This window comes from Oryctolagus cuniculus, chromosome 4 (genome assembly GCF_051225735.1).
Source record: "Oryctolagus cuniculus isolate XC-2025 breed Fujian yellow rabbit chromosome 4, ASM5122573v1, whole genome shotgun sequence".
NCBI lineage: Eukaryota > Metazoa > Chordata > Mammalia > Lagomorpha > Leporidae > Oryctolagus > Oryctolagus cuniculus.
In genome coordinates, this window is record NC_142870.1 from 107,391,516 (window position 1) to 107,413,974 (window position 22,459).

General features: G+C 39.9%; 1 protein-coding gene across 5 annotated transcripts in view; it reads right to left on the minus strand.

The window, feature by feature from the left end:
- The window catches only part of ECT2 (epithelial cell transforming 2), a 71,634-nt gene extending 55,252 nt beyond the window's left edge, over positions 1-16,382 (minus strand). For 3 of the 5 annotated variants that reach the window (XR_007924607.3, XR_016232550.1, XM_008266501.5), the window contains exons 1-13: positions 16,205-16,353; positions 14,244-14,345; positions 12,710-12,861; positions 11,648-11,727; positions 11,450-11,542; positions 8,965-9,147; positions 6,782-6,871; positions 5,752-5,859; positions 4,449-4,522; positions 3,002-3,132; positions 2,742-2,857; positions 2,278-2,340; positions 33-255 (exon numbers count right to left, since the gene is read on the minus strand). Coding sequence is in view for 2 of the 5 variants with exons in the window: in XM_008266501.5 (XP_008264723.1) it covers positions 33-255; positions 2,278-2,340; positions 2,742-2,857; positions 3,002-3,132; positions 4,449-4,522; positions 5,752-5,859; positions 6,782-6,871; positions 8,965-9,147; positions 11,450-11,542; positions 11,648-11,727; positions 12,710-12,839 (1,291 nt within the window). In the remaining 3 variants the exon portion in view is untranslated. Of the gene's footprint in view, positions 1-32; positions 256-2,277; positions 2,341-2,741; positions 2,858-3,001; positions 3,133-4,448; positions 4,523-5,751; positions 5,860-6,781; positions 6,872-8,964; positions 9,148-11,449; positions 11,557-11,647; positions 11,728-12,709; positions 12,862-14,243; positions 14,346-16,204 lie in introns of those variants that run through there. The other 2 variants (XM_002716427.6, XR_016232551.1) reach the window with 2 other exon arrangements.
- Between the last annotated feature and the right edge of the window lie 6,077 nt (positions 16,383-22,459).

A 22,459-nucleotide genomic window follows, 5' to 3' on the forward strand; every position in this document is an offset into this window, starting at 1 on the left:
TATAAAGATCAACTTTTTAAAATGTGAATTACCTCCATAGTTAATGCTAGAGTCTGGTGTATTAGAGATATCCAGAAGTGATCCTATAGAAAGGGAATGTTCAGCTGACGGCCGTTTACGGGGAGGGAAAGGTGATAAATCTGTCTCTCTTGAAAGCTGAGCGAGTGTCTCTTTTAAACGTCGTCTTTTGCGATTGCTGTTTGGCGTACTTAGAGACAGTAGTGACACTGACTTCTTGAGCTCAGGAGTATTAGCCTGCAATCAGAAGCAGAAAAGTTCAATTTTACTTCTATGGTTCTTTACTGAGATAGGAACAAGAGAAAAATATATTTGAGTCTGACAAAATCTGAATTTTTGTACAATCCTACACCCTGCCAAGAAATTTAGAAGCTTTATAAAACATAATAGTCAAGACATCACTGTTAATTGTCTAACCCTTACCATCTCATATTTTTTCCTTTAATAGTCCTATCACATATTCATCTATTAGTCTATTCATCTATTATTTACCTACTTTCTACTCTTCCATTCAGCCATAAACTCCACAATGGCAGTGACCACTCACATTCTGTTCACTGTAACTCTAACATTTAGTGCAGTGCCTGGACATGATACCCTCCAATATTTGCTGAAAACACTTGATTTTAATAGCTCTTTCTCTAAATCTGAAACAGTTTTTCAAATCTATATTAAGACAACACTGAACAGTACAGCCTGAAGAAAACACAATAATAAACTCATATCTCATCTTCAATATTTTACTCATTATTTTATCATTATTCATTTTCACTTTATTAAATCCCAAACTGAAGTAAGCTTTCTCTCTCTCTTTTTTTTTTTTTTTTTTTTTTTTTTGACAGGCAGAGTGGACAGTGAGAGAGACAGAGAGAAAGGTCTTCCTTTGCCATTGGTTCACCCTCCAATGGCCACCGCGGCCGGCGCACCACACTGATCCGAAAGCAAGAGCCAGGTGCTTCTCCTGGTCTCCCATGGGGTGCAGGGCCCAAGGACTTGGGCCATCCTCCACTGCACTCCCTGGCCACAGCAGAGAGCTGGCCTGGAAGAGGGGCAACCGGGACAGAATCCGGCGCCCCGACTGGGACTAGAACCCGGGGTGCCGGCGCCGCAAGGCAGAGGATTAGCCTAGTGAGCCGCGGCGCCAGCTAAGTAAGCTTTCTCTTAAAGCCTGTTTCTATACCTCAATGCCATTTTGACGAATGGCACTAACTTCCATGGAGATTCAGCAGACAGGCTGGGTTTTCCTTGCCTAACCTACTATTAACGTCATCTTTTCAGTGATATTTATTAATATTCATCAGTAGTTCCTAATTCTTTTTTTTTTTTTTTTTTTTTTTTTTTTGACAGGCAGAGTGGACAGTGAGAGAGAGACAGAGAGAGAAAGGTCTTCCTTTGCCGTTGGTTCACCCTCCAATGGCCGCCGCTGCAGCCGGCGCACCGCGTTGATCCGATGGCAGGAGCCAGGATCCAGGTGCTTTTCCTGGTCTCCCATGGGGTGCAGGGCCCAAGCACCTGGGCCATCCTCCACTGCACTCCCTGGCCATAGCAGAGAGCTGGCCTGGAAGAGGGGCAACCGGGACAGAATCCGGCGCCCCGACCGGGACTAGAACCCGGTGTGCCGGCGCCGCAAGGTGGAGGATTAGCCTATTGAGCCACGGCGCCGGCCCAGTAGTTCCTAATTCTTAAATTTAAGCTATTTAACACTTTAAAAACTTCTTGATCCTGCCTATTAACCTTTAGCCGTTGAAGTTTATCCTTTACTCTTTTTAAAGCCATACTAAAAGAAATAGTCGTGTTAAAGTACTTACTATTTTAATGTATTCCCAAGATTTCATATCCTTTCGCCTGCTATTCTAACCTGAATACACTTACCACTTAGCTTAGTAAATTGGTTCAAAATTTATTTTCAATCCTGCATTACTCAATTGTAGCATATATTATTCTGCACTGTAACTGCTTACAAATCTGTTTTTCCCTTAAGCTTCCAAGTTTCTTAAGATGTTATTTTTCTTAATGATACCACTAAGAATTAGCAAAAAAAATGATGCATATTAGTATTAAGTAATATCCATTACATTGAGTACTTCTACTTAAATCTAAGTAGACTAAGAATTTACTTGATATCCAATTTTTCTTAAATTCCTAAACATGTCAAAAAAGATCGCAGTATATCATGTTCTCTAAACCTTTCAGATAGAAAAGTGTTATTTTTATATAATCAAGTTGACAGAACAAATGACTAAAGGACAAAACACATACCTTTTCGTACAAATACATAGTTTCTCCAGCTCGGGCATCCATTTGAATGCTTCCCCAGAACCACTAGGTGAAAGAACATTTGAATTAATTGTTTAAATTTGCCTTACCAGACATGCTATTATTAATGTTTTAAAAAAAATCTATTTAAAGGTGGGTATTTGACACAGTGGGTACTCATAGTAGAGTGCTTGGGCTTAAATCCCAACTCTACTTCTGATTCCAGCTTCCTGTTAACACAGACCCTGAGAGGTCCCAGTGATGGCTCAAGTAGTTGAGTCTCTGCCACCCACACGAAAGATCCAAACTGCTTTTCAAACTCCTGGCTTTGGCTTGGCCCAGCCCCAGCCCCAGCTACTGTGCAGCTGGAAAAGTAACCAGTGGATTGGAGATATTTCTATCTCTGTCCCTATGCCTTTCAAATAAATAAATAATTTTTAATCCAATTTCATTCTAGAATTACTTGCCTCTTGCTTGACAACATAAAGTTTCTTCGAAGGTTCAAATGGAAGTTCTTTTACTATATTCTCTTCAACAATAAGGTGAGTACATCTTTCATCTCCAACTGGCAAATATTTACCTCCTACAGAGAAATGCATGCAAGTATAAATAAGCCAAACTAATTATTTCCAAACTCAAAATTTTATTAAGAGGCATATCATTAGAAAAGATTAAGAAGACAGATGAAGTGAAATATACATAACTTTTAAATTATGTTAAAATTTACCTTGCATTTCAGTCATCTCTTCCATATTGGCTTTTTCTTCATCTGAAAACCCCAGGAAACTCAAAATGCAATCTTGAAATGGAGGAACTTTAAATTCATTTCTAAAGTCATCAATTGTTGCACAGAAATCCCTGAAACAAACAAAAATCCTTTTTAAAAAAAAAGATTTTTATTTATTTATTTGAAAGGCATTTAGTTACAGAGAAGCAGAGAGAGAGGGAGTCTTCCATCCGCTGGTTCACTTTCCAAATGGCTGTGGGGCTGACCTGAAGCCAGGAGCCTGGAGTTTCTTCCATATTTCCCACATGGGTGCAGGGACCCAAGGTCTTGGGCCATCCTCTACTGCTTTTCCAGGCACATCAGCAGGGAGCTGGATCAGAAGTGAAGCAGCCAGGACTCGAACCAGTGTCCACATGGGATGCCAGCACTGCAGGGAGCAGCTTCACCTGCTACACCACAGCACCGGCCCCACAAAACTACTCTTCTAACTTAAATCCCATTGGTTAGATATATCAATTTATAAGTCTAAAGTAATTCTCAGGGTTTTAGTATAATCCAATTATTAAAAATACTTTATAACTGGTCCTGAAATGTTCACAAAAACTTCCGTTGGGGGTGGGTGGGGTGTGGTGTGATGGGACACAACAACTGATATGTCCCCAGTTGTCTTAAAAGTAACTTCTGAAAAACTGCAATCACAGACAGGTATCTGGCACAGTAGTTAAGAAGTCACTTGCAATGCCTGCATCCCAGATCCAAGCCTGGGTTCAAGTCTAGCTCCAGCTGACTGCTGATATGCACCGCTGGGAGGCAGCAGGTGATGCTTCAAGTAGGTAAGTCTGGGCCACGACATAAGACACTCAAATTGAGTTCCAGGATCCTGACTTTGGCCTGGTCTAGTGCTGGCTGCTGTAGACATTTTAGGAAGTACACCAGCAAATGGGGGATCTCTGTCTTTCTCCCCCTCACCTTTCAAATATATGAAAATGTCACCTTTAGATTAAAATCTGTTATGAATTTGAAATTTTGTGTGTATTCCAAGGACTCTGGTTTTAAGAAATTTTAAGTAATGAAGTACCAGAGCAAGAAATGATGAGGTTGGAAGGCTTAGCTAAACAAGGTAATGAACTTCAAACACCAATTAAAATGTAACTACAAAAGCATAAAATACAAAATGTAACACAGTCCAACTAAGCTATTATCTACTAATTTTAGAATACTTCTGATAAAATCACTCACAAGGTAAAATTCAAAGACATCACATGTTTCCCAATTTTCAGGGTTTTTTTTAAATAACTTTGCTCTTCCTAGATTTTATTTCTTAAGCTATCAAAACACTGAATTCATTTTTTTCTATACTATGATTTTATTTTTTGGCACATGAACTTATCTTTAAAACATAATATGTTTATACACTTAATCAAACACTGAGTTTCTGAACACCTACTGTTCATTCCGCCTCTCCCAAGCTTTATAAATCCATTCTGTCTTCATAATTGGAGTACCCAGGCTCACAGCAACCTAAAAATATTAACATTGATTACAATGAATTTTCACCTTAAATAATTATATTCAAGAAATTTCTAAACAATTATACACACACTTTTTGTTTTGCTATTCATCTACTTTGTAATTAACAGAAAAAACTTTCTCTCGATCTTACAACTTGGGTTAAAATAACTTTGAAACAAGTTTTGTGATGCCTAAACTGTTTCCTAACTTTATTCTAAATAAATATATATCTGAAGTTGATTAAATTCATCTTAATTAAATTTGTTTCTTCAGGTTTACTTCCTCGGAAGTACCGACCAAGACAGTACTATGTAAGAAAACATCTGATTAAGTCACTAAAATATTATCTATGAGTTGTAAGGTTTACTATAAATTCAAGATCATCTCAAAATTACTATTTGCCACATAAATACATTACAGTAGAGCGGGAACAAATAAACTCTTGCTAAGATATTAAGCCACAATTTTAAAGTGAGATTTCAGTTCTAACATATTTATCCTGTTCTTTTATAATTTTTACAAGTTAAATCATAGAACTACTTTATAACTGTTCTTATAAAGATCACTTAGATGGAGCTGGCGCTATAGTGCAGTGGGTTAACGCCCTGGCCAGAAGCGCCAGCATCCCATATGGGCACTGGTTTGAGGCCTGGCTGCTCCACTTCTGATCCAGCTCTCTGCTATGGCCTGGGATGGCAGTAGAAAACAGCCCAAGTCCTTGGGCCCCTGCACCCATGTGGGAGACCCAGAAGAAGCTCCTGGCTCCAGGTCGGCACAGCTCCGGCCATTGCAGCCAATTGGGGAGTGAACCATCGGATGGAAGACCTCTCTCTCTCTCTGCCTCTCCTCTCTCTGTGTAAATCTGACTTTTAAATAAATAAATAAATCTTTTTAAAAAAAGATCACTTAGATAAGAATGAAATCTGTCCTCAGTTCCTGACCCTCCCATCACCAATGTTCATAGTAAACTTTGCTAGTATTATTCATCTACCTACAATGTTATCCAACCACCAACCCACATAACCATACTCATCTTTCAAAACATAAACTCAAGAGCCATTGCCTTCTTAATTCCTAAGAGACCACATACCTACGATTTAAAGTTTTACTACATATACTCATTGCAAAAATTGAATTTCTGACCTTCAATAAATTGTAGGAAATAGAAGAGGTTTTATGATACACATCCAGAAATAAAGATATGCTGAAATATATAAAAAGACACAAGATTTACATACCCTAAATTTTTCTCCTTGTGTACAATTTGCCACCAAATGTGTAACTTTTGAATTAAAGTCTTTTCGAATAACTCCACCCATGTGATGGACCAGTGTCACCAATCTGACCTCAAAAGACAAAGTAAACATTCACTTAATGATTTGAGCAAAATTTTAAACTTTACTTACAATTTATTTAATACTAACCAAACATTTCTTATTCATAAGGTACATATAAGATTTCTATAATCATATTAAATTTTGTGTCAAAAAAGTATTAGACAACTGGCTTTCAGAATGTCCAAATATATTTTAATATATTATTCTGTGTAAATAAATGAAAAAATTTCTTTATGAAAAGCAGAGAGACACAGAGGGAGCTCCCATCAGCTGGTTCACAACTCAAACGTACACATAGGCCTCAAACTTGAGGCAAAAACCAGCAAGTAGCAGGAACTCAATCACTGGAGCCATCACTGGTGCTTCACAGAATTTACATTAGCAGGAAGCTAATGGAGTCAGGAGCAAAGCCAGATAACAAGCCTCTAGGCACTATGATATGGAAAGTAGGCATCCCAATTAGTGTCTTAACAGTTAACTCAAATGCTCACCACATATATTGGGTGTTTTTTTTTGGTGAGGTTATTTCACATCAAGGTCTTTCCATAAATCAGAGCAATACCCATTAGCTCCAACATACAAAATACTGCAAACCAAAGAAGCTTCTATGAACTCTTTAGGGCAATAAGAATACTTTAAGGTAATCTATAAACAAAAATAAATAACCTATGTGGCTGATATGATACATACCAGCACACAGGTAAACAGATCAAACAGCTATAAAAATTTTTCTATTAATTTATATGCCAGCTGTCTTAGACAAAACGTTCATTTCTTTACAAGCCTCTTTAGCATTTGTATCTTCATAAAATTTAAAATCTTGTATAGCCATACTATTTTGTCCAATTTTTTTTAAATAAAACCATGACTTCATAAAGAGAAAAAGCCAATTTAAATTTATTTTGGACAGAATGTGTTTTACACTACTTACTAGCTCTTCTTTCTTCCTGAATCCAGTAAAGCACAGCACCAGATTCATCATACTTGTACAGTACAGCGGGCGACAGGAGAAAGGCAAAGGCTAAAAGACAACAGTTTTAATCTGTAAACTTCCGTTTTAGCAGAAAACAGAACACATCTTTCTCAAGCTAAAGATACTGCCCCTCATGCCAATCAATTTCCTGATCCAAAGATGCATTTTTCAATACTCAGAAAAATTAGATTGGAAGTTTCACAATAAAAAGCTCCTTAAGATTCCCAAATCATAATCTGATATACAAATAACATACAAAAATATTTATATCTAAATTTTATTCTACAATGAACTCCTATATGAAATACTGTCTATCAGCAAAGATTTCTGATTCCATATACAATTGTAAATGCTTTCAATTGTTATTAAAACAGATCAAAGGCACTTATAATGAACATTTAGTAAACCTAACACATGTACTTGAATCTTATATGATTCTAATTTTTAAACTTAAAAAATGTAGATATTTAATATTTTCCCAGTGGTATTAAATGTATACCAGAGAGACAACATAGTTTAAACAATAATAAAAGAATGTATTTCAATCCCATCATTATTCAAGAAGATTCTTTTTCACAATTTTGGTTTTTAAGAACCTTATTTTGTTTTTAAAAGCAACTTCGGCATTAGAGAATTAAAGATTATCATGTGCTTATTACATCTATTACAACAGAAACACAATGTCCCAAGCAATTTTAAGAGAATAAGGCAAACTTAAGAATGTCAAAACATAGTAACAAAATTAAATAGGAACTAAATCCACTACAACTCTTAACATTGAAACACTGTTTCAAAACATAATTACTGGGCTGGCACCGTGGCTCAATAGGCTAATCCTCTGCCTTGCGGCACTGGTACCCTGGGTTCTAGTCCCAAGCGGGGCGCCGGATTCTGTCCCGGTTGCCCCTCTTCCAGGCCAGCTTCCATGGCCTGGGAGTGCAGTGGAGGATGACTGAAGTCCTTGGGCCCTGCACCTACATGGGAGACCAAGAAAAGCACCTGGCTCCTGCCTTCGGATCAGCGCAATGCACCGGCTGCAGCCCGCTGGCCACGGCGGCCATTGGAGGGTGAACCAACAGCAAAAGGAAGACCTTTCTCTCTGTCTCTCTCTCTCCCTGTCCTGCCTGTCAAAAAAAAAAAAAAAAAAACCACACACACACAATTACTGTTTAAAAGCTAAAATAATTTCCCTAATTATAAATCATGTGGTAACTTAAGAACAGACACTGTTTCCATATTTTTTTTTTTTTTTTTACAGGCAGAGTGGACAGTGACAGAGAGGGACAGAGAGAAAGGTCTTCCTTTTGCCGTTGGTTCACCCTCCAATGGCTGCCGCGGCTGGCGCACCACACTGATCCGAAGGCAGAAGCCAGGTGCTTCTCCTGGTCTCCCATGGGGTGCAGGGCCCAAGCACTTGGGCCATCCTCCACTGCACTCCCGGGCCACAGCAGAGAGCTGGCCTGGAAGAGGGGCAACCGGGACAGAATCCGGCGCCCCGACCGGGACTAGAACCCGGTGTGCCGGCGCTGTTCTAAGTGGAAGAAAACAAAAGTTTGTTTCTTCCAAGCTATTTGTAGGTATTAAAGCTGTATGTACATATGTCTATGCATACAGCTGTCATTGTTCAATTTTCAAATAATTTTGGATTCACAACCAAAATTTATAATAAGTGGCACAGTAGATTAAGCCGTCATCTGCAATGCTGGCATCCCATATTAGCACCAGTTTAAATCCCAGCAGCTCCACTTCCAATCCAGCTCCCTGCTATTGTGCCTAGGAAAAGAGTGGAAGATGGCCCAAATGCTTGGGCCTCTGCCACCCATTTGGGACACCAGATGGAATTCTAGGCTCCTGGCTTCAGCCTAGCCCAGCCCAAGCCATTGCAGCCTTGAGGGGTGAACCAGCAGACAGTAGATTTCTCTCTCTCTCTCTCTATAACTCTACTTTTCAAATAAATAAATAAAATAAGACTTAAAAAAAGTATAATAAGAATTAAACGACTAAACAGAAGTAGCCATTATTATTCAGAAATATTCACTCTCTAAACAATTAACAGGATATTTCTGTTTATGAATTTTCCTAAAAATCATTATTAAAAAGGTAACCTTGAAAAGTCATAATAAATGTATATTATTTCTTACCTCCCCTTTTTGTGCACAGTTTAACACAACCGGTGGCCCAATAATTCTACAATCAGTCTTGTGTAAGTCATTAAAGACAGAATCTTGGAAGTCCGTGACTACAAATATATTTTCAAATTCTGGAGAATCCAAATCTTCAAATTCTTCAATTGATTCCATCTTTACAAAAGGCACTTTAATTTCCTTGATTTTTATATTGTTATTAGAAATAAAAATTATTTATACATCATAATTTAATTCATGAGTATCTAAATCCTAAAAACCAATTCAATATCAACATTTTACATCTTAATTTTTAGATTTGTAGAAAGCATACATTTTAAATTATACAATAATCAGCATTACACTTAATAGTGAAAAGCTGTTTCTTTACTTGCACTTTTATAAGGGTTCTTCAAAAAATTCACAGGAAGATGGAATTAAAAGGTAAGCTTATTTTGGTGTGTGAAAACTTTTTGAAATCCATGCATAGTTGTTTCAAAACATACATTTTCTTGTGAACTTTTTGAAGCACTCTTTATATATGTGTGTGTGTGTGTGTGTGTGTAAAATCTCCATATTAAGATCTTAAATTTTAAACATGAATACTATAAGGGCCGGTACTGTGGCATAGCGGGTAAAGCCTCTGCCTGCAGTGCCAGCATCCCAGATGGGTGCCTGTTCAAGACCCAGCTGCTCCACTTCCGATCCAGCTCTCTACTATGGCCTGGGAAAGCAGTAGAAGATGGCTCAAGTCCTTGGGCCCCTGCACCCAAAAGGGAGACCCAGAAAAAGCTCCTGGCTCCTGGCTTTGGATCAGCGCAGCTCCGGCTACTGCGGCAAATTGGAGAGTGAACCAGTGGATTGAAGACCTCTCTCTCTCTCTCTCTCTCTCTCTGCCTCTCCTTCTCTCTGTGTAACTCTTTCAAGTAAAAAAAAAAATAAATCTTAAAAAAAAAAAAAGATGTATATTATAAAGGTATAAGACTTGACATTTTACTTAGTGGTCATTATAAATCACCCAATATGCATATTAAGTTCCATAAAATTAGAATGCTGAAACTTTTTAAGTATATACATTTTTATATCTACCATGTCTTTATTCTGACAGAGAAAATGATACCATACATACAGTTCTTCCTGCACAAAATCTCTTCAGAAAACCAATATAAAGTGTTATAATACTGAACATTTACAAGAATAAAGATTAGCTAATAGTTTCAGTATGTGGAAAATAAGTAGATGTGATATATAAGCAGTTGCAGCCTAACAGATGCAAGATATAAAAAGGCAAGTTACTTATAGTTACTACAAAAAAAGAACAGAATCATTTAAAAGAAAACTCTGAATGTGTCAATAAATTATTTGGCCTTTGTTTGCAAGGCTGATTATCATTAATTGAATTGTGTACTCCAGAAATTCATATGTTGAAGCCCTACCTCCATAGGTGACTATATTTGGAGAGTTTTTAAAAGGTTATTAAGGTTGTTAAATGAGGTCATATTGCTGGGTGCTAATCCAATCTGATTGGTGACTTCATGTCAAATTTGGACACCCAGAGATACACACACTCCCCCCACCCGCCCCCAACATAGAGAAAAGGCCTTGTGACTATGAAGCAAGAAGGTCTCAAAAGAAACTAAACCTGCCAACAGCCTGATCCTGGACTTCCAGCATCCAGCGCTGTGAGAAAAATAAATTTCTACTGTTTGGGACGGCGCTGCGGCTCAATAGGCTAATCCTCTGCCTTGCGGCGCCGGCACACCGGGTTCTAGTCCCGGTCGGGGCACCAGATTCTGTCCCGGTTGCCCCTCTTCCAGGCCAGCTCTCTGCTGTGGCCAGGGAGTACAGTGGAGGATGGCCCAAGTCCTTGGGCCCTGCACCCCATGGGAGACCAGGAGAAGCACCTGGCTTCTGCCATCGGATCAGCGCGGTGCGCCAGCCGCAGCGGCCATTGGAGGGTGAACCAACGGCAAAAGGAAGACCTTTCTCTGTCTCTCTCTCTCACTGTCCACCCTGCCTGTCAAAAAAAAAAAAAAAATTCTACTGTTTGAGCTACCTCGTATGAGATATTGTGTTATGGCATCCCTAGCAAACTAACATAGGTGGATTAAGAAAATCAGATATATTTCATATGCTAAAGCAAATCCCCTGATGACAGTCAGTGAGGTTTAGTAGTTTGGAAGAACAACAAAGAATATTGACTAAATGTAAAATTAATGAAAAAAAGAAATGAAAAAAGTTTAAAGGAAATTTTCAGATCTTTGTATTACACATTGTTTAAATTTAATAATGAAGTTCTTATAAATAATTTGATACAATTTACAATGTATGTTATAGTTTTGGGTCTCAGAAACTCCCAAGTTTTATAGTATAAAATCCCTTCAACATTCCTAGCAGCAGAGTGCACAAAATACACCTCATTCCTGATTCCAACCACCATAAAGTGGGATAAGACAATCAAGGGAAGTGTAGCATGCCACATGCAATGAGATACTTGACCTACCATATTAATAATAGTTTTTATTAACTTTTCATCCGATTTTCCAGGACAACTTTCTTTAATCTTTATAACAGGGACTTCCATTATTTTAATAGTCTGTGGGAAAGAGACTTAAGTATGAGATTAAAAAATCTTATGAAACTATTTTACACACTGATGGAAGAAAAAGTTTTTCTTTAACTACAAATCAATATACCGTACCTTTAAGGCTTTCAAAAGTTCTTCTTGTTTTCCAGCTTCTTGAACCAATATCACCCTTGTTTCAATCTGAGGCATTTCCTCTGATAAATTTAAAAAGTTTAAATGTTTATCAGATACTAACATTTCAATCAGTAGTCCCTAATCACTCTTTTAGCTCTATCTGGTAAGTCTGCTATCTTTAAGGGGTTCACAACATTCTCTACAATTAAAACAATTTGAATTCTTAACTTACTCAAAAAATACTTAGGCATATATCACTTTGGAGAAACAGAAACATACTGTGGCAGGATACAGAAACATCAGCATTCCTCCTACCAAAGAAAGCACTTACTATCTTGCACAGCCAGCCTCTTCGACAGTGCCTAGGAAAGACACTTCTATCAAGCAGTAAGGAAAGAAATGGCTTTCATCTAACCAGTCTTAACTGAATAAATTCTAGCTAATAATATTGCAGCTATCTGTACTCACAAAAAAAGTAAAATTCAACATTAAGATGACATCTCCTTTCAAAGTTGGGAAGCTTTAATCCAAATGATAATCAGGAAATCTACATGGCATAAGGGATTATTTCTGCTCTGGCCTAACAGTTATTACAGCTAAATCAAAAGAAAAACACTAGTTATTTAGTTAAGGATTAACATAGCAATTCAGCATTCTAAAGAAGTTAAGAGGGGGGCCAGCGCTGTGGCATAGCAGGTAAAGCTGCCACCTGCAGGGCCACCATCCTATATGGGCACCAGTTCGAGTCCCGGCTGCTCCACTTCCATTCCAGCTCTCTGCAATGGCCTGGGAAAGCAGTAGAAGATGACCCAAATCCTTGGGCCCCTGCATCTGCTTGGGATACCTGGAAGCTCCTGGATCCTGGCTTCGGATCAGCGCAGCTCCAGCCGTTATAGCCAACTGGGGATTAAACCATAGGATGGAAGAACTCTCTCCTTCTCCCTCTCCCTCTCTCTCTCTGCCTCTGCCTCTCCTCCTCTCTCTGTTAACTCTGACTTTTCAAATAAATAAATAAATAATTTTTTTAAAAAACAAACAAAAAAAGGAGTTAAAGAGGTTTACCTTCAACATATGAAGTAGATCCAACAAATAAGTTTTCCTTCGAAGTTTCAGCAACTTTAGAATCAAAAATGGAAGAGTCCACCAAGCTAGTCCTCCCAGTAGTGGATGTGAGTAGACTATTGTCAGCCATTGTTTGTACGGCACTACGGTGGCTGTAAACAGAACATTTCTTTTTAAAAATACATGCAACAAATAATTGTTGGGCCAAAACAAGCATTAGAAGCTTTACTTTTATATCCAGAACTTGTAAAAATACTATTGGGCCTGGCGCTGTGGCGCAGCAGGTTAAAGCCCCAGCCTGCAGTGCCAGCATCCCATAAGGGCGCCTGTTTGAGTCCTGGCTATTCCACTTCCAATCCAGCTCTCTGCTATGGCCTAGGAAAGCAGTGGGTGATGGCCCAAGTCCTTGGCCCCTGCACCCATGTGGGAGACCCGGAAGAAGCTCCTGACTCCTGGCTTTTTATCAGCTCACCTCCGGCCAGTGAGGCCATCTGGGGAGTGAACCAGCAGATGGAAGACCTCTCTATCTCTAACTCTCTAACTCTTTGAAATAAATAAATCTTAAAAACCTGACATAATAAACAGACAACAAGGTAATTATAAATACTATTTGACCTCCCTCCTCTACACCTCTGCCTTCCACAACCTATTTCTCTTGCTATTAATTTATAATACCACCAAAACATCCTATCACCACCAATAATTCCAGCAGAAAACTTGGGATCTGTCCTCTCTCCTCAACCTCATTCTCCAACCCCAAAATTCCTATCAATCCCATCACAAATATCTCTATGATATGCTCCCTTCTCTCTACGCCTAATGCCACAAACAGCCACTTGGTCTAATCCAACAGCCCCAACTTTATCATCAGCTTCTTCAGAAATCACTCTTCAGAGAGTTTTCATAGGTATGGGTCACAAAAAAAACATGATCATATCACTTTGCCTAACAACTTCCATGGGTACCCCTCCCTATATAAATTCACCATCAAACTGACAATAAAGTCCCAGCCTACCTACTCAGGTTCATCACCTGTAACTCCCCCAATGTACACGCAATCTACATTGCTGCCAACAATGAATTCCTCAGCATTTGTCAAACTTAAATCCCAGCTACTTTGCAAATACTTGCATTTAATAGTGCTCAGCTCTCCACCAAGCATGTCTTCCAACCCCTAATCTACCACTCTTAATTCGTCTTCTGTGGATCTCTGAACCTCTCAGGTATAATCGAACTGCTCCCTTATTTGTGCTTCCTTACCCATACTTTATATGGTTTTAGAAACATCTCTGCTGTAAAAATTTGTTAAGACAATTATGCATGGGCTTTTGCCAATATAACTCTGGACTGTGAAAAACAAATCCTTTTTTTCAAGATTTCTAGGACTTAAGAGGTTGAAAAGTTGGGCAAGTAGGGCATAAAGAAAAAGGTTGATAGGATTTCACCAGTTCAAACTTGCATTTTTATGTGAGTCGATTATCTTGAAGTAGATTTCTAATATCAGACAAATAGAGAGAGGAAGCCCTACCCTTACCTGAAAGTACATATGCGATCTACTTTACCCTTTCTTCCTTCTTCAGAATAATAAATACAAATATCTTCCTCCAGATTCTTAGCAACTAGTGTAAACTGTAACCTGTGGAAAAATGGTAAGACATCAGCATCATTTCTGGATGATGATACCAGGCAGTAGACCTCAAAGTCAGGTAATTCTGCTCCTGTCTCAGCTCTACACTTGGTGAGTTAAGCCTCAGTTTCTACATGGGTAATGCAGATATGGAAGCACAACTCAAGTTCACTTGTGGTAAACACTGAAGAGACAATATCTTAAAATGAGTGGCAAATAGTTATTCATTTTTATTTAATATTCACAACATAGATATTTCTTATTGTCTTAACATCCATGTCATCAATCATTAATCCAAGGCTATCCCAAAGAACTGTTCCAAAAGTTGTCATTTACAGTACTTACAATCAATGACAATTTACAACTAAATCCTCAGCCCTCATTATTCTTTTAAGTCTCCTATACTTAATCATCTCCAATAAAACAGAAGAGGCTCTAAGTACGTTTTCATTCAATGTATGCGTAACAATTTATTTTTAAAAAGTCAAGAGAAAAACTAAGCTGCTTTAAGGATAGAAGGAGGGAAATTTTAATAAATAAAAAATGTGATTTATTGCAGTTGCATAGCAGGAATAACTTTTAATGCTCTATAGCATTAACACAGGGTAACTATGGTTGACAACAATTAATTGTATAGTTCAACATAGTAGAGAGGATTTTGACCATTCCCAGTACAAGGAGATGATAAATGTTTGAGGTGATAAGTATACCAATGGCCCTGATGTGACCATTACATATTGTATACTTGTAATGAAATAGTACTCTGTACCCCATAAATATGTGTCAATCACGTGCTAATTAGAGATTTAAAAAATATTTTAAAATACCACTTTAAAAACCATCAAAATAATAATTAAAATTGTTTCTTACTATATATGATCAATTTATTACTAAAACGGTTTCAACTTACAGAGAAAAAAGAGCTACATGGTAAGATGATACATATAGTCCAATTACAAATACATTAATCACTTTTTCTCATATTCATGTATTGCAGAGCTTTTAAAATAAACACAATGGGATCCGCACTTATAAACCCATACAGCTTACTTCTCATCCAAGAACAGATAAAGAGCCTCTGACTAAATAAGCTATAACATATGCACCCTTTTCCTCTCAAGTTTAAACTAATGACCAGTTTAGTTTTCCTTTTACTTAATTTTTTTTTTTTTTTAGAAAATCATCTTCCAAGGTGAAAGACCAAAATCCGATACTCGATATGTCAGCTGGTGTTAAACACTGCCCTAAACCTTCTACTTGCACTTATTTAATCTTGGCAGCGATCCTGAGAGGTAGGCACTACTATTTTCTAGGTAGAGAAACCTAGAAACAGAGAGGGGAAGTGACGCCCCCTAAGTCACAGTAAATGCTAAGGCCAGGACTAGAGCCCGGCTGCTTCCAGAGGCTGCGCTTTTAACCCCTATGCCACACAGACATCTGGGGCTAGGAAGGGAAGGAGAGGGCTTGCCCGGCTTGCCCTTGCAAAAATCTCAATTTCCTGCACAGAGGAAGCCAAGGAAGAATCCTAGCGTGAAATCACTAAATTCTGGCGATAAGGCGCCCGCGGCTGCAGCTGCCAGGCCCCAGCCGCAGAGGTCTGCCTGGCTCACCAAAATCCCTTCCAGCTCCCCGCCTTCGCCCACAAACGCTCTTCCGGAAAGGAGATCCGACCGCGAGAGCCGGGAAGATGCCCAGCAATCTCGGGACTCCAGGCTCTCCCACCCGCCACAGCCCCGCTGAACCAGAGCCGGGAAGCCAGGGCTGGGGCGCTCCGGAATCCGCGGTCACCGGGGCGGGGATGGAGCCCGCCGGCAAAGGAGGCCACGGCTCCGGAGATACCCGCCCGCTTCCCTCTCCCCAGACCTCACCTCAGGTCCTCACCACGCTCCGAAAACGCCCTGGCAATTCCACCTCTTCACACGCAGACCCCTCACACCGATACCGCCATTCCTCGCCGCCGGCCGCCACAGCCAATTCAAAAAGCGAGCCGCTCTCTCTAAGAGCCATGCCGATTGGCGCGTGATGTCAACCTCCTTCCCATAGGCCGGAGCCTGCAGGGGGACGGCGATTGGTCGATGCTCTCCGCCCACCTCCCTGCGAGCGCCGATTGATTGGTTGTACGTATGTTTCAAATAAACCCAACGGCTCTGACGCCCGGACGTCAGGGAGTTTGTAGAGAAATGCCCGGATGTCGCCAGGAGGTGGCGGTGGTGGCGTCTGAAGGCTCTCCGGGAGTAGCAGGTGTTTCTGTGGCTACTGCTTGTTTACTCGGTAAACATCCGATTTCCTGAGGAAAGTTTGAGTAGGTTCTCCGTACCCCAGTCCCCAACTTGGTTTTGAAAAAACTCCATCAGATCCTTTAAATCAGTGCCGCCCAGATGAACTTTTCCTTCTGGTCCCTGGGAGCTGCCGGTATGCTTTCTGCTTGAGGAATGGATTAAGCGATTTTGACTTGGCAGTTGTGTTGGCGTGTGGCAAGGCCCAGGACAGAACCTGGCAAACTTAAATCAGCAAGCAGCCTCCTACTTAAACCTTGCTGTATGCGAAACTGAACTCTGGTCTAGGCAAGATTGGGGGGAATTAAAAAAAAAAAAAAAAAATCCTGGAGCTTTTAAGAAAAGCAAGCTTGCATTTGAGCAGATTTAAAATGTGCAACGAGATTCTAGAAGCTCCTGAAACCATCGTGCCTTGCTTCCTCGCTGCACCCCACCCCCGCTGTGGGAACGTTTGTACTGTATAAAGTCTAGCCAAAATTCAGGTTTCTCCGGTGATTAGTATTGCTAAGATGAAAGCAGTTTATTTTGTTCATTTTCTGAGTATGATGCCATATCACACAATCTAGAGAAAAACACGCCTCCTCCGAGAGATTCTCATCTGATTGCTGATTTAAGTAAAAGAAGAAAGGGGAATTCGTTGCCAGAATCCGAAATCCAATCAGAGGAGAAAAACTTGTACTTTGGAATGGAACACTTAAGAATAGCTCAGACAGGTTGTGAAAATCTACCGGGTTTTCCTCCCTCTGATTTTCTCAGGCAACATTAGAATGCCTTAGTTTGCAGCGCAACCCATAAAATGAATGAGGCAATGTGATCATTGCTGGTTTTCTTGCTTATTAATATTTAATCTGCCCTACCTTATAATTCTGAAAAAACTGTTAGCATAGAATACAAGAAAAACAGTAATTGAAATTTCACTTTGGAATGTGCTTACATACTCAAACGAGGGTGTGCCTAGCATTCCAAGAATTCTCATCACTGAAAATATATTAAGCTACTGTGGAAAGCTGTTCTATGTACTGCTCCCTGTTAAACAGACTGCCCACTCAAATCTAATGATTGGCTGTGTATGGTAGCACCGTTATGAATTTCACGCTGGCCTAACAAAAGCTATGCTTGATCCTTTTTAAGGAATATATATCAGTTTGACTTGCACGTAAATAGGCAACACAAACGTCATTTTCTCAGGTCATCGTTTCCCAGGCAAGTACGTATTAAGTGTAATAAGACAGCCGTTTTGCTTGCTGGAGGTACAAAGATGAGTAAAGCATAAAGGTAGATGCCTTCCTCTCAGTACTCCACAATCTGATGAGGGAGATTAACAGGTAAACAAATAACAATAGAAGAGAGTAAAGAAAATGAACGTACAGTAATAGTTTACTAAGCAGGTACCTTATTAATGCTTAAAACAGCTTGTGAGTAGGCATCATTTATCGCCGTTCTACAATGAATAATAACCATAGGAAAGGATTAAATAATTTACCCAAGATCACCTAGTAAATTTTATAACCTGCTTTAGAACCCAGAAATAATGGCTGAGTGTAAAGTCCGGTATAGATCTGTCTACGGGTTCGAAGGAAACAATGTAGAGAGAAATATTTCAGATATTCATAGTATACAGTGATTACTTACCCACAGTGTGCACATAGCAGAGGGCAGACGCCTTGCAAAATAAAACATGATCCCTAATCTCTAGTCATTGCAGTTTGTATAAATCTAGCATGGCAAAAGACAAATGTGGTACATTGATCTTTAGTAAATAAAGTAGTCTTCACATGTGGGTACCAAATATTAGTAAAATAAATTAGCTAGATCCAAGTATATCCATGATGATTGGGAGGTTGGAAGTAAACTTAACAAAAGTAATTCATTCAGCAGCTATTAAGCAGCCAGTGAAGCCCTAAGCTAGTAGTGAGACTATAGCTGTGACATGAAATGTGAACCTGGTCCTCATAGCACTTGTCTTTAAGTGGAGGAGCTATTTTTGGAGTGAAAACATGTTCTACAAATAGATTTTCTTAGAATGTGAATGCATGCAAAATGACAATAAAAATAACAGTGATTGATGAATGGTTTCCAGTGCTATAGTGCTTCACAAAAGTCTTGAACAGCAAATTAACCTTAAATATTTATTTTTGAAATAAATCTATACTAGCTTGTTTACGTGTGATATTGGCAGGCAGATAGGATTAAATTAATAGATTCATGAGCTGGAAACAATGCCCCCCCCCCCCCCCGCCCTACCTGATCTCATCTGTATCCACTAAACTGCCAATCAGACTACATAACTACTACCCTTTTGGAAGCAGAATAAAAGGCTTGGGAGTGCCCAGGCCCGCCCTGTTCGGCACTGTTTTGCAGTCATTGTACTCACATGGTTTTCTCTGCTGCTGTGGCCCTGATCTGCTCTCTGCCTTTTATTGAAGTTCACCTTTCTGGACCCCCTCCCTTAAATAAAACCCTTAGATTCCTATATATCCGGTCACTCTCTAAATAAATGTTAAACCTTACCATGTCACCTGCTTCATTTGAGCCAGTATTTAGAGTTCTTATCTAAATAAATGGCGAGGTCCCTCAAAATATTAATTTTAGAATAATTTTTAAATATGCTAAATGGTATCACTTGCAGTTAGGTCCTTGTAAGAACTCAGGATTCAGATATATATGAAACAGTAAATGTTTCAATACCACATGGAAGGAAAAGTAGAAAACTGAACAAGCCTGGGTGAGAAGGAGCTGAGGGTGGGGCTCCAGTGTCATAATAAAGAATTTAGGCTCACTTGGTTAATCCTCCGCCTGCGGCACCTGCATCCCATATGGGCGCCGGGTTCTAGTCCTGGTTGCTACTCTTCCAGTCCAGCTCTCTACTGTGGCCTGGGAGGGCAGTGGAGGATGGCCCAAGTGATTGGATGCCTGCACTCGCATTGGAGACCAGGAGGAAGCACCTGGCTCCTGCCTTCAGATCGGCTTAGCTCCGGCTGTGGCGGCCATTTGAGGGGTGAACCAACGAAAGGAAGACCGTTTCTCTCTGTGCTTCTCTTTCACTAACTCTATCTGTCAAATAAATAAATAAATAAATAAATAAATAAATAATTTAAAGAATGAAAGCACTGAAAATCAATTAAAAACCTTGAAGCAAGGATGTTATAGGGACTGGGTTATTTTTTTTTTATGGAATTATTCCATAGCTTGGAACAATTTTTTTAAAGGTTTTTTGTTGTTGTTGTTGTTGTTTTGTTTGTTTGTTTTATTTGACAGGTAGAGTTATAGACAGTGAGAGAGAGAGACAGAGAGAAAAGTCTTCCTTCCATTGGTTCACTCTCCAAATGGCCGCCACGGCCGGCACTGCACCGATCTGAAGCCAGGAGCCAGGTGCTTCTTTCTGGTCTCCCATGCGGGTGCAGGGGCCAAAACCCTTTTTTTAAAGATTTATTTTCGTTGAAAGAGTAACAGAGAGAGGTAGAGACAGAGAGAGAGAGGTCTTCCATCCGGTGGTTCACTCTCCAGATGGCTGCAACGGCTAGAGCTGTGCCAATCTGAAGCCAGGAGCCAGGAGCTTCTTCTGGGTCTCCCACATAGGTGCAGGAGCCCAAGGACTCGGGCCATCTTCTACTGCTTTCCTAGGCTGTAGCAGAGAGCTGGATCAGAAGAGGAGCAGCCAGGACTAGAACCAGCAGCTATATGGGATGGCAGCACTTCAGGCCAGGGCTCTAACCCACTGTGCCATGGCGCCAGCCCCCTGGGTTATTTCTTAATAGTATCAATCTGGCAACAGAATTTCACTTGAAATGGAATAATAAAAAGAAGAAAGACCAGTTAATATGGTGTTGCATTGAAACAGGTATAAAATAATAGTTTGAAATAAGAAGAAAGGTAGGTTGGAAAAATAAATGGGGAAATTTGTAGGATTTTGTAAATCATCAAGTATAGAGAATGAGGAAGTAATAAAATGTTAAAATTTAATAATGGAGCCGGCGCCGTGGCTCAATAGGCTAATCCTCCACCTTGCGGCGCCGGCACACCGGGTTCTAGTCCCGGTCGGGGCGCCGGATTCTGTCCCGGTTGCCCCTCTTCCAGGCCAGCTCTCTGCTATGGCCAGGGAGTGCAGTGGAGGATGGCCCAGGTGCTTGGGCCCTGCACCCCATGGGAGACCAGGAAAAGCACCTGGCTCCTGGCTCCTGCCATCGGATCAGCGCGGTGCGCCGGCTGCAGCGGCGGCCATTGGAGGGTGAACCAACGGCAAAGGAAGACCTTTCTCTCTCTCTCTCTCTCACTGTCCACTCTGCCTGTCAAAAAAATAAAAATAAAAAAAAAATAATAAAAAAATTTAATAATGAAAAATTATTACATTTATCTGAATGCCTGAAAAAATATCAGTGCCATAGAAAGTAGAGCAATTTCTTAAATTCAGAAGACTTTAATACCCGATCTTCCACCCTTCCTCAACTTGCTTTCAACCTGTTAGATCAGTACCCTTATTGATGAATTAGCTAATGAGATACACAGCTCCCTGAATTCTTCAAATCACAAACCCTCAGTTCAACAACCCATTTTGATGGACATATCCTAAATGCTTTACACTCAATATTGCTTTAGCTCTGAAATATTAGCTTCAAACTTCCCATTCCAATCACAAAATTCTCATTTCTTTTTTTTTTTTTTAATATTTATTTGAAAGTCAGAGCTACACAGATTGAAGGAGAGACAGAGACAGAGAGAGGTCCTCCATCCACTGGTTTACTTCCCAATTGGCCACAACGGCCGGAGCTGTGCCAATCCAAAGCCAGGAGCCAGGAGCCTCTTTCAGGTCTTCTACGCAAGTACTTGGGCCATCTTCCACTGCTTTCCGAGGCCATAGCAGAGAGCTGGATTGGAAATGGAGCAGCTGGATCTCAAACCGGCACCCATATGGGATGCCAGCACTGCAGGTGGCGGCTCTACCTGCTATACCAAAGTGCTGGCCCCCTTCTCATTTCTTACTCCCTTTCACCCACTACTCAAGATGTTTAGCCCTCAGTTCTTCCTAATGATGGCATCCCTTTCTTCCTTACCCATGATAATTTACTTCAATTACTTGAGACCTCCACTTTCAATATCTTCCTTCTCTTTCTACCTCTCTGACTTTTCCTTCTCAGTTTATTTTGTTTGAATATCATTGTTCTTCAAAGTATTGTTGTCAGGCAACACTGGTTTCACTGGGTGAATTAATTCATTCCCATGGATGTAAGTTAACCACTAATGATTCCAAAACTGAGTTGTCAGAGTCTATCGAAACCCAGTGTATAAAGCCAGCTGTTTACCATGTCTGTACTCCTGTGACCCACCATCATTTCAAACCCTACCTGTCCTAAAGGGAATTCCTTGTTTTCTCCCAATTCTCTACCCCTTTCTCTTCTTGTTCTTATATTTCTCTTTTAATTGGTAGACTCCCTTATCACTGAGACTCCCAAGTTGAATCTCTGATTCATCCTGTTTCCTTCCTCCAGTCTTCCTGTACCACCACCCACCAACAGCATTCTCCCAATTTTATCCAAAAAAATTTTGTAGAATTTGATTCTTCCCCTTCTAAGCTGCTTGAATTTAGGCCTTCATTTTCTGTCACCCCAACTATGACAGTATCATTCTAGTTGGTCTTTATGCAGCTAATCTCACTCTTCTCCCAGTCATGATTCACAGAATTACCTTCTCTTAGAAAAATAAATGTGACTATGTCCCTCCTTGATTAAAAGCAAAACCAAACCAAATATAAAAGGTTTTTTTATTACAAGGTCATAATTCCTTAATATTGTACAGACAATTCTTCCCAATATGACTCCCATCCCAAATATACACCCTGTGTTTAGCCAT